The sequence below is a fragment of the Argiope bruennichi genome, chromosome 2 (assembly GCF_947563725.1).
Source record: "Argiope bruennichi chromosome 2, qqArgBrue1.1, whole genome shotgun sequence".
Classification (NCBI taxonomy): Eukaryota; Metazoa; Arthropoda; class Arachnida; order Araneae; family Araneidae; genus Argiope; species Argiope bruennichi.
Window position 1 is genome coordinate 24,122,215 of NC_079152.1, and position 12,963 is coordinate 24,135,177.

A 12,963-nucleotide genomic window follows, 5' to 3' on the forward strand; every position below is an offset into this window, starting at 1 on the left:
TTTTGAAACATATTACTTATAAACACAAGTTTCTGAAGACTCTATGAACTCATTCTCTTGTGGAACAAAACTCAATTATAAGGATCCAAGCACATGATAAACTGAACAGGAATACTGCTATTAAATAACACTGCTTTAATATCACGATTTGATATTTAAAAATACTTTGTTAGGAAATCAAGAATATCAAATTTTGTAAAAGACATTTAAATGAAATTAAGTTCTAACAATCTTCCGTTGATGGCCAAATCCGAGTAATTCAGAAAAATGAACTGAAAATAGCTTTAAAAAATAAAATTTTATAAGTGCACTGAAAATGAATTTCTTTATTTCTATCTTTTCGATATTCATTTTACTTTGTACTACTTCATTATAAACATTATGAAATAGAAATCGCTTTTTGCTCCTAAAATTGCAATCAGGTGGCGCCACTTGTGTGAAATTAAATTTTAATTAAATTCATCGTGTTGCTGGGGTATTGATTATTAAGTCTGAAAATATTAAAACATCATATTGTCATCAAAATCTATGTCCTCTGCACTGGTTTTTGAAGTTGTCCAATATCCTTTTCATAGTTATAAAGACAGAACTGTATCTTTGTAAGTATGAGAATGTCAAATTAAATAAAATGGTTTGAAAGTTACATTCGTAAAATATTATATGTTTCCTAAAAGAAAAGTCTCTTCGTGGGAAGGAGTTAAATATAATAAAATATAGCTTTATCTTTAAAAAACAAGATAATAATCAGACTATTCTTTTTACGTTTCGAATAAAAATAAAAACTATTTTTCTGTTTTATTTATATTTCTTATTTTGTTAAAAGTTCGCATTAATTAAATATTTATTTTTATCAGTTTCATGATTATCATTTTCTTAATTCAAATGTATCATTTGAAATGAGTTGTTTTTAATAATAATTAGAATAGTTAATTAAAATTTTGTTTTATCAAAAAAATAAGTAACCCATCACATTAAAATTATTTAAAATTTCACGAATATTGTTCTTTTAATCTTCACTTATTTTGTATTAATTGATTAAAAAAGAAAACTAACTCCTTAAGTTATAAGTGAAAAATAAGATAAGATAATAACATATTATAAAATATTTCATTTATGATGTTAAATAAAATATAATAAATATTTAAGACATAAGATATTTCATTTGCTGATTTCTCGAAGTGATTTTTTGTGATTACAAGTTTTGAAACCGAAATTAAAATGAAAAATTATTTTTATTATCCATGATATTTAACTTTGTTAATCCTTGAAAATTAATAGTAGATTAATCCGAACTGGATTAAATCCGTAGAGGCCTATAGGCAATGTCTATCGATTCTCCTTCCCTCTTTCGAATTTCTGAAACCGGATTTTTTTTATTTTAATTTATCTCCATAAAAAAGTTTTTAAATAACTATTATAATTACTGAAATCAAAAAGAAAAATAATGGGATTACTTTAAAGAAAGCTTAAATTTAAAAGTAATTTTAATCAAAAGTGGAACGAAGATGGTAAGCATTTTTCAACGCAATCTAAATACATTAATACAAAGTTTGCCAAGGTAATGGACTTTTTAGTAAGCCACACAACTGCAAAAGAAAGTAGATTTTTTTTTTTTTAATTTTTATGCATTTTTAGTTAATACAAAATTCGCCGAGGTTGTTACTTTATAAATCTATAAGCCAACTTGAAAAAAAAATATTCAATGACCTGCAAGCGAACTTCAGAATATAAAGGGCAAATCCTAAGAACCATTTTCTGAAATTTAAAAGAAATTTAACATTAATTTGTAAAAGTTCGAATCGACTTTTGGTGAAATTCAAATAAACCGGACAATAAAAATAATGATAATTATTATTAATAATAAATAAGTTCGAATCGCTTTATAATTGTGAAGCCCTTAGGCAGCTATCTACATTGCCTTTTTAATAATTTAGCCTTGAGAGTAATAATTACAGAATCGTCGCTTGGATTTACACTTTTTCTTCATGATATTTGAAAAAGGGGTGGGAAGGGAGGTAAGATTTTTCATTCCGTCTTAGAATTGAGCATCGTATTTCCTAAATATATTTTTCTTGGGGGAAAGTAAGGAAAAGCTTCATCTAGTCTATGTTACCTGCAATAGGTGCCCCCAGAAGGCCAACCCCCTCGAGGAGAAGCAAGAAAGGAAGCCATAAACATTCTCCCCCTCCAGCTAACTACCAGCGGCCTGCCAGCAAATCAGGTAATTCTTAGCTCTAATGAATGGAAAACGCGGTTTGAGCTCACCTGAAGTCTCAAATCTCGAAAAAGCTGTCTCCCACCCACGGATCGACCCCAAAGACACCGCCCCCCCCCCCTCCTCTGCTCTCCCTCTCATGGGAAAAAAAACGAGAGAAAGAAATAAAAAAGAAAAGACCGCCCACTCGAATTGTAAACACTCCGGTGGTCGTCATTGACGCTACCAAAAGAATCACCACATACTTCGGTAAAAAAATTGAATTTCTTTAATATATTTTATACTTTTTGTGACGTTGAATTTAATCATTCCGTCTTTTAGAAAGGAAACTGCAGCAATAGTCTCTCCGAAACTTTCTCGTGTTTTTGCTAATAAAGTATACTATTCCTTCCACTCTCCGCATAAAATTGGACCTCGGTGGCGTGGTTTTAAGGTTTCGGCTTCGGAACCGGAGGGATTCAGGTTCGAGTCCATCGAAGAACCGTTGTGTAAACGGGTCTGGTGCACGTTAAATCCTTTGGGGTCAAACGTCTTCCCGCTATTGTGGTGAGGTGTGGAAGTTGACAGCTCTAGTGTCGTCCTCCTTCTCTGACCGTGGTTCAAAATTACGAGTTTCGCCCCAAAACAGCCCTATTGTTGCTTTATAAACAGGATTTTAATATAACTAAACCCAGAATAAAATTATACACCTTGAAGCACGAATGAATTTTTATTTTCGCTCATTTCCACAAATGAAAGTGTTGTGTTTCGTAGTATAGTAAAGTACGTAACTGATTGCAATGACCTTAGACGAAACCGAAAATGCTACGAGTGTTCAGATTTTTATTTTCAATATCCCATAAATGAGCGTTTTTTTGTCTCAGACTATAAAGAAGGAAACCAAGTATATATTTCTGAAGCCTTTTTACAGACAGATTTAAACCAAAATTGTATACAGAACAGGAATTTTAACTTCAAGATCACATATCAAATTTTATTAATTTAAATGATTACATTTTTAAGTTATCGCGTTTTAAGACATGCGAAAAACAGACCGGCAAACAGATAATGTCTTGACGATTTTGAATCAAAATTTTATATGTTCCTACACTTTTTAGATACTAAAACTGCGCATCAGATTTTACCTATCTAGCTCTTTAGGTTTTGTAATTATCGTATCTATTCAAAATCAGAGTGCCAGGAAAACAGGTTGTTTGTGAATGGATTCAAAATTTAATAGAAATGTATGAATTTGATGTAGGGATCACAAGCCTAATTTCATCCCTATAGCTCGAAGCAATTTTGAATCATTGCATTCTGAAACCTATTTAATAACAAAATATTAATAACAAAAATATCGATTTAATAACAAAATTTTCTGAACTCGGGAGGTTTGAAACGTGGAGATTCTCAGTATTCTGAGGTTGAATCTTTACGGTTTTAATACTTTCTCTTTGTATAATTTCGTATAAGAGAAAATCAAAAAGACTTTAGATTACGGCGAGATTAATTCTTTACATTTCCTTTTGAAATGGGAATTTTGGGGAAGGAACAAGTATGAGGCTTAAATTCTTCCTTTTTTCTAGTAATAGAAAAAAAAAGTTATGTAGCTGCTTTTAGCTGGCCTTTTGTTTCTAAGCTATCTGTTACGTCATTATACAAAAAAAAAAAAAAAAAAAAAAAAAACCTGTATATTTCTCATGAAGCAACTGTTCAATAAAATTCTCTATAGGGTGATTCTAGGAAAAGCAGATTAGTTTCCAGGGGCAGAAAAGGTTAGTGGTGTAGCATCTTTAGTAACCAGTATGTAGAAAGAAAAAAAAATTAAGATGTGCACTGCAAGTAAAGGAAGTATTTTAAAGAAACCGAGAAAGTATCAAAGATGATATAAGATGCATGTTTATAAATAAATTATTGCGGCAGATACCATTATTCGATATTCCATTTATGCTCAATTCAATTTGCATTGATCCTACTATTTAAAACAATTCATACGTCTAATCTTCTTTGATTATCGCAGGAATTGGAAAGAAAGAATAGACAAAAATTCTCATTTCATTCCACCCACTCCCTTTTTTTCCCCCTCAATCCAGAAAAATCTTAAGTTCTTCATTTTCTGATTCCAACTCTTACAATAAAAAGGTTATTTATATTAGTTTGTCCTTTTTTTTATTGTTTCTCTAATTGATTTTGAAACGGATGTTTACATACAAGTGCAATGAATATTTCATATAGGAGTTAGCTATTTTACCTGTCATGTGGAGACCCCCGAGGGGGACACCTCGAAATGAAAATGAGATGCTTCCGGCATGGTGGTTGGATCTCGCCACCCTAGAGGGTACACTAATAGGTGGGAGATCTGACTCCTTCCATCGATGACGGGACATACTTCCTTCGGGGAGGGTTGCACCGTGGCCGGTGACGGCCCTTAGGACTCAACCACAGTTCCCGCCAATGTTGCTGTTGCAGCGGTCCGGTCATTCAGTTTTATGGTTTAAATCCGTGTGCCTTCGCGGCGGGTCGGAGAGTTAGATGGTTGACTTACCTGTCATACGGAATATTAAGAGATAATGGAGTAAATAGCTTTATTTGATTCTCGAATTATTTCATTCCTTATCAACGTTTACATAATTAAATATTTAACAGCTAATAAATTCTGTTGCAAAATAAATTCTATAAATATAATTCTATAATTCTATACTAGCTGTCTGAGTACGAAGTGCTTTATTGTAACATTAACACTTTGTCGAGATTTAAACTAAGTTTCCAGCAATTTACTTGTAGCAATTGTCTTGGGAAATTTCGTAAACAACATCTCGCTTCTTGTGTACCAATTTGCACTAACTCAGCTTCACAGCGTCATAGATTTACGCGATTGAGTTAAATCTCTGGGGAACTATTTAAAGAGAGGAAAGAAATGAAAAATATTTTTTGCTATAAACGAAAAGTATCACATGCCATTCAAAATTCCTTAAACACTTTAAATACGTGAAGTACTGATGCATTTTTAGTGTGTTTATCATCTTATTGAATCTCCAAAAATACTAGTTTGGCGATTCATCTTTGTATATGGGTACCTCTTTTCTTGTTTACCCCTTGGTTAAAAAGAGGGAACCTTTACAACCGCTGGCGGTGGCCACAGATTTTCATTGTATTTGATGTCTAGCGCACAAGCGTGTCTAGAGTCTATTAGCACTTCTTAGCTGGCACACAAAACGGTCAGGAGCTCTTACAACCACTGACTGTGCATGCAACAATGGGCTCAACTACAATACAAATCCAACGAGGTGCGCCACTACCAAAGATTGTCCTTCCTCCGTATTGTACCTGACCCTTGTTAAAAGGTAGCAGTGACCAGAGGTCATTGAAGGTTTTCTACCATTATTGGGATTGAACTCCAATCCAAGAGCCCACCGGGGTCGATGGCGTGGAAGTCTCTTTTTCTGGTTATCGTCGGGCTTCTAATTTAGATGTTAGCGAGGACCACCGACAATGCCAGAACCACTGAGGCCGACCATAAATTACCTGGGGGGGGCTACCGTTTCGGATAATCTCCGATGGCCTCCCATCAACTACGGGGGGAGGGGGCGGACTCGTGGTGGAATTTGGTTGTATAAGTTTTTCAAGAAGACGGCTAGGAATGAATAGGAATCGTGGAGTCTTTTATGCTTGACTTGATTTCCACTGTTGAATTGAGGGGAAATTGGTAATTGCCTGGTTCTCACTGTAACTTAATATATAACCCTATAAATTCAGGTAAATTATGTTGGCACTTTCTTTAGCTTATACTTATTTATAGGCCCATATTTCAATACAGTTTTCTCGGCAAGTAATGAACTTCTTTGAATTTTAACAAAAAGGAATGTTTAAAAATTTTACGTTAATTTAGATAGAAGGTTTAGAAGTTCTTTTTATAAAAATTGCTTTACGTTTAATTACTTTATAACATCTTTTGTTATGCATTCCATTTTGATTTTTTGATTAGGATAATTGTGTGGAACGGTATGAATATCAGGATCAGATTCTTGGAACATTTTTCCTTTTCGCCCCATCTTCCAAATTATGTAAAATCTAATTCAATACTCAGCAAAATGGATTATTCTTAGCATAATTTTTCTCAAACGTTTTTTTTTTTTAAATAATAATTTTAGGTGTTTTATTTTCTTTCGGATTTCCCCCCCCCCAAGCTTTTTGCCGTTTTTCTCTTTTTATTGTGAGCCCCAATAGTTCTTTCTTTTTAAAATAAGTTTTCACTTTCACTTTTAAAAAATTTCAATTTTTTTTAACTATGTATATACATATTTTATTAAAAAACAGAAAAGTGCATTGACAAATTATGTAATGTTTTTAGTTTTTTTCTTTTTATTTCAAATTTATGTTTACTGTCGGTTACATTTAAACTACTTTATCAAAATAAAATAAAAAAAATAATAATAAAATGAGCGTTTCTATTTAGTGTTTAGAAACTCAAGAGTGTTCACTGAGTGAAGGGAATCTTAATTTCCCCCTTCATGTTATTCATTTCACTCTATATATACAAATTTTTTTCAGCTGTCGAAATGGGCTTAGATATAAGAAAATATAATAGGTCGATAAACAATTAGACATCGATAAGCATATAGAAATTAAGTAGATATTTTAAATCTTCAAACGCTTCAGTGAAGATTAATTGCTGCTTGTTTTATTATACAGTTGATTATATTACAGATTATATAATATTATTTTTTTGTTCAAGAATTTAATAGATGAATTCATTGCGCATAATTTAAGAAGATTTGATTTTAATTTTTCTTCCGAATTTTTATTTTTATTTAGCCAAATCTCAATTTCAATTTAAAATATCTCAACTTTGAGAAGGAGAAAATAATAATAATAACAATAATAATAAAACTTAGGAAACTATTTTTTGATCTCTTGTAAGACTTTTAGAAAAATATATATATATTTTTTTAAAATTTAGCTTTGTGTTGTGAAAAAATAAATTATTTTAACGATAGAAATTGAAATCTGTTTTATTTCATTATTAGAGATATTTTTTTAAAACTTTATGCGTTTATTTACTATCTTTTGGAAAGCCGACGCGCCATCATAGTGTTAAAAGCATAATTCCATCTCTTTATATCTACATTTTATGTGAAAAATAGCTTAAGAACATCGGAGAATTCTTCAATTTTTGACAGTGCCCCCGTTCCCTTCCCTTGGCAAAACGTGACGACGTGTGCGATGACATGGGTTCGATCTTACAGATGATAAGTTCGAAATTTATGTCAATGTGACAAGGGTGAGGACAGCTCCCTCAACCAAAGTCGTCTGCAATGGGAAACAAAATAGATGGGTAGTGTGTGTCGGGGGGTGGAGGGTCAATTCGTAATGAGCTTCCATTTTTATTTATTTTTCAAACGTTTTTTTGCAAAACAGTCGCTATCTTTATTGATGAAGCTATTGCTTATTTTCATTGTCATAGAATGTAAAATGATGAACGATTGCTCGACTTGTGTATTTTGATGAAATCGCCTGGCAAGACACGTGCAACCACTGCAAATGTGTCTTACATAAGCAGAATTTCTTCTTCTTTTTTTTTTTTTTTTTTTTCCCCTTCACTTTCAATCCTCTCTACAACCAAGATGTTTAATTTTTCATAGCTGCATGAAATTTTTAACTATAGTCTGTCTTAATAATAATTTTAATAAATTAATAATAATTTAATAATAATAATTTTAGATATAGATATAGAGTAATAGTAAGTTAATTCTTTTAAATCTTTAAAAAAAAACGTGTTTTGAGAGTGAATATGTTTGATTTATTATTTTGAGATAAAATCAAATTTATTCAAATTATGATGTAGAATTTTGAGATAGGAATGTCGTTGTGTGATTGTCATTTTGACTACAAGTCGCTTATTGATTAATTCAACAAACCATTGATCTGATATATGCATCGTTTTTCATATTTCTTTGGGTTTTGATTATTAAAAAAATGCATTAAAGATTTTTCTGCATTTGTTTCTAACTTGAAGCATTTTTTTGCACAAGCAGGTCAAAGAATTTCAATTAGAATAATTATATTTTTTCAAGAAAATCAATATTACTGATCCAGAAGCTTCTTATTTGATCTATCTAGTATATTTTGGACGAAACTGACAAAAGTTGAGTTGTAAATAAAAGGGATTTATTTATTTTTTATATTTGATTCTGAATAAAATAAATTAAAAGACCATATGCGAGTATATGTTTACTAACTGCAGTGAATTTAGTTTCATTTTAATTTACTTAAAATCAAAATTTTACAATGTGTTGAACTCCGTGTAGTTGGAAAAATCTAAAAGCAAACGTTATAGTCCAGTGCAAATGGCTTTTTTAAGATATACTACTTCTCATAAATAAATGAAAATAGGTTCAACACAATGTACTTGATAATATCTGTATTTCTCAAAGGTATTGTTTGCACTCGTGCTTGCGTGTGTTCAGAAATTCTATCGCAATGACAGCCATAAAATTTTACACACCGGTAGTCATAATGGTGACTAGGACTTAGAAACCTAAATCTTTAAATTTGGAGAAAAATTTTATTTCATATTTTTCACAGTTTTGAATGATTTTTTCACATATATTTATCCAAAGTATCGTTTCTAGTGATTATAAAGTGGAGGGAGAATCTGTATATCATCAAAGAGATCAACTAATTATCTTTGTTTTGTAACTCTGAAGAAATTTAGTGACTTTTGAGGAAAAGTATTTTTTCTCGAAGCATTTTAAGAGTTTGAACTAAATATCCTGCATCCTTTATTCTAATTCCATTTTGTTTTTCAATTTTTTTGAGGTAATTATTCAAATGTTTTTTTCTCATGTAAAAGAAAAACGATCAAAATTAATTTTTCATTGATATTTAATTAATTAATTTTCTGATGAGTTCGAATATCTTTACTGTGCCGCGGCAGAAACTTTGAACCGTGGGAGAAGTTTTACTTTTTACAGAAAGCCAAACCCATTTCTAGAAGCCAAATGGGGAAATCGAGAATCATGAAAATTATTTTTATATATAATTTATATTCTAACAACGTCATTTGCGAAAAATTTTTACAATTTCATCTCATTTATTCTTTTATTATAGCTTCTTCGGTTTCCGCTATTTTTTTCGATTTCATCTGTAGTTCACCAACCGATATTATTGTCGCGAGGAATAAAGGAGTGAAATCATTATATTTTTCTACGTTTTTACATTTTTATTTTCTGTTTAAGTGACTTTGATTTCACAGATATTCTGATAGTTGCAATGTATTATCTCATATGATTACAATAAAAGGAAATTTATACGTGTGTATGAAATTTGAAATAAATAAATTAAAATGCATCATGTTTTATGAAAAAAAAAATAACTGTTAGTTTCTTTCTATCTTAGAGACAAGTACTAACTACATTTTAAAAACTGATGTATGGCCTTTTGGGATTTTCAAACTTATGCACAGAAATTCATCTTTCCTTTAAAAGAAAAAAAAAAGGAATTTATGTGTTCTTTTTCTTAACGTTTTTAAACCAGTTGTCGAATAATGCTAATTCGCAATATTAAACTTTATCAGGATTGTAATCAATAATATAAGGTTATCATGAAAAATGGATGGGTGCTTTAATTCCTCTCTCTTTTTTAATTATTACATATTGTTCTTTCAACTATGCTGTGTTTTTGCCATAGCTTTTTCAACCCGTTTTCGAGTCTTTGAAACAATTCATTCTCAGCTAGTTCCTTAGAGACTGAGGAGGATAGAGATGTCCAGACTTAGAGAATGTTAATTAAACTACGTTTGTACCAATTTTTAATCCTATTGATTAAGGAGTCAAAAAACTAATAGCTACCCTATAATAGATGTTATTCTTATTTAATTTATAATAGTTAATTACAGGGAGTAAAAATCAAATTTTACCCTCACCACGCCATTCAATCATTTTCTGATTTTTTTTTTTTACCCTTCACCCTAACTTTCTGCAGTTCGGATTATTCCTTGTTCGTGAATAAATAAATAAATTTTTGAAAATCAAATACAACTACTTCATGTTTAAAATTATACATTTCATCCTTTATAATTAATTGATTTTATCCGTATAAGCAATTTAAATTCTTTATTCATTTGTATCCAGATCATGTTTCTCTCTAGGATTCTCTAAACGCAACACTGGTGCAAGTGATGACATTTGGCGATCGTTAAAAACCGTCTCTCTGTGGTTCCAAAATGTGCCAGAAGGGGTCAATCGTATTCTGCCCCGAGGATTCATTTTTATATTAATAGAAATTTGGTCACGTCAAATGTTTATGTGTTTCTGAGGTCGGATGAGACAACTAACTGCTTGGGAGATCCTGAAACTTTCGAGGGAGGAGTGGGGCAAAGCATAGAATTATTTTGTTTTTTCGAAGCCATTTAATTTTGTACTTTCATTGATTTTCAAAGGGTATACACTGAAATTTTTTTCGAACTGAAATCAGATTTCGTTTAAAATTTGGAACAATATTCTTACAACATTCCCACTTGTTTACCTTTTTAAGTATTATATCACGCTGTTTTATATTATTCTATTATATATATATATATATATTGGTTATTAAAATTTCTTTTATTATTTATCTGTTCTGTATAAAATTAGTTTTATTTTTGAATTTTTTATATGAAAATATAGTGAAACATTCATATACTGAAATCATCTACTTCAAAAGTGATTAGTAATTTAAAATATTGTTATTTTGGTTTGTCAAATTTACTATTTAAAGTATTGAGTATTTGAGCATAAAATTTTTATAAATGTCAGAAAATAATGATCTTTTTAAATTTTTGCATAAAATGAAATGAAAGCAAATATATAGAAACTTAAATAAAAATAACGTTCACAAAAAAATATACAGATTAAAATCCAAAAGTGCTTCGATTTTTTTTTCTTTTGAAAAAAAGAAAAAAAAAATCTTCGAATTTAAAATTTTATCAAAGATTACCAAATGATTTATTGAAAATTTTGCAAATAATTTAAAACAATTTTCATGTAATTTGTAAACTAAGAAATAAGTACATTTTTTTTTTTTTAATTCTAGAAGTCTATTAATAAATGATATGAAATGTTCTTTTTTTTTTGCATTATGTAGCATTAGAACAATTCTAAAATTATTTTCAAACAAAGATATTGTTTATTCTGTAGTTCAGGAAATACATTATAATATAAAAGGTATAATGAAAAATTGTTATGCAAGTTTGAATGAAAAATAATACATTACATTTTATTGTTTTTCTTTTAAGATTTTATAAAAATTTGGAATTTGAGAAAATAGCAGTTAAATAATATAAAAGGTATATTATGCTAATTGTAAAGTGAATATAACCTCCCAAAGAAGGAACGCGGAAGCAAAATTCAAACGATTTTATAAAGGGAAACGTTCAAAAATTAATTTAAAAATTTACGTTCAAATATTTTCAATACATTCACCAAAAATCGGCTCTTGAAATCAATCACCTACCTCAAAATTATTGACATAGAGATTAAATTATAGTTAATAAAATATAAATATCTGCTTTAGAAAACTGGGAGAAAAAAAAAAGAGACGCCCTGAGAGGGCTTAATCTGGCTTTGTGTATGCTTAATCTGTTACTTCAACTGTCAGTAACGATTGTGACGGATTCAACTGTTGATGCATGCGCCACGAGCATAGCTATTCTCCATAGTTTCTCGAAAATACATGAGCATTTTGAATCTATCTTCTGACTGGAATTTTCTTTTACAGGCAGCCGCGAGACGGCATTCATATACGCCATCACGAGTGCGGGCGCAACTCATGCCGTGACTCAAGCATGCAGCGCGGGAAACCTGACGGACTGCTCATGCGACGCCTCCCGACAGGGCCAAAGCACGGCCGAAGGCTGGAAGTGGGGCGGATGCTCGGACAATGTCCGATATGGCATGATGTTCGCCAGGCAATTTGTGGACGCCCCGGAGCGAGCAGAGCGGAAAAGGAGTCTCCGCACCCTCATGAACCTTCACAACAACAATGTCGGCAGGCTGGTAAGTTTCTTCACTTTCCGTCCCTCCCACTAGTGATATATAATTTCAGACCCCAATGAAATGTTTTACCTGCAAGAGGACGAAGTCTTCAAAAACGTTGTTGCACGGTCCCACGACCGGTCCAGACGACAGCGGGCCACGCGTTCCCCCCTTGAGCCCCTCTTGCGACAAATTGTCGGTAAACTGGACAAACATCAAAGCACCCCAGAAAACCGCAAGAGGGGTCGAAAGGGGAACGCGTGTCCGTTTGAAGATTTCTCCGGTCGTGGGACCACCGCTTAACAAAAATGCTATCTTTCTCCTCTTAAAAATTAGGGACTTTTAAGCAGTGTTGTATACGGACCACGGACAAAGATTTTTTTTTTTTCAATCACACTAAAGCCCCGTTCCAACGACGTATGCGCGTCTGGAGATGATCACACTTTCCCCTCTCTAGTGGTTTTCCGGGGTTCTTTGATGTCTGTTGAGTTTACCGACATTTTGTGGGAAACTCCGACGTCCACTGGCGAGGATGGTCATACAATGGGTCAGTTGGCAGATTTATGACTAAATCTATAAGGTCACGGAGCGTCGGAACGCGGCTTAAGTATTCTGCGCTCCATAGTAAAACTGAGAAAACACTTCAGAAAAAAACTTAAAGAACTGCCTTTTTTCAACTGGTTAAAACTAAAATTTGACATAGTACTCTAATTTTTTTTTTTTAACAAAATTACATTTTAAGGTTCATTTATTTAA

General features: G+C 31.6%; 1 protein-coding gene across 2 annotated transcripts in view; it reads left to right on the plus strand.

Moving 5' to 3' along the window:
* The window catches only part of LOC129961838 (protein Wnt-16-like), a 211,982-nt gene that overhangs the window by 164,188 nt on the left and 34,831 nt on the right, over positions 1 to 12,963 (plus strand). For both annotated transcript variants that reach the window (XM_056075419.1, XM_056075420.1), the window contains exon 3: positions 11,951 to 12,228. In XM_056075419.1, coding sequence (XP_055931394.1) covers positions 11,951 to 12,228 — 278 coding nt within the window. The remainder of the gene's footprint in view (positions 1 to 11,950; positions 12,229 to 12,963) is intronic.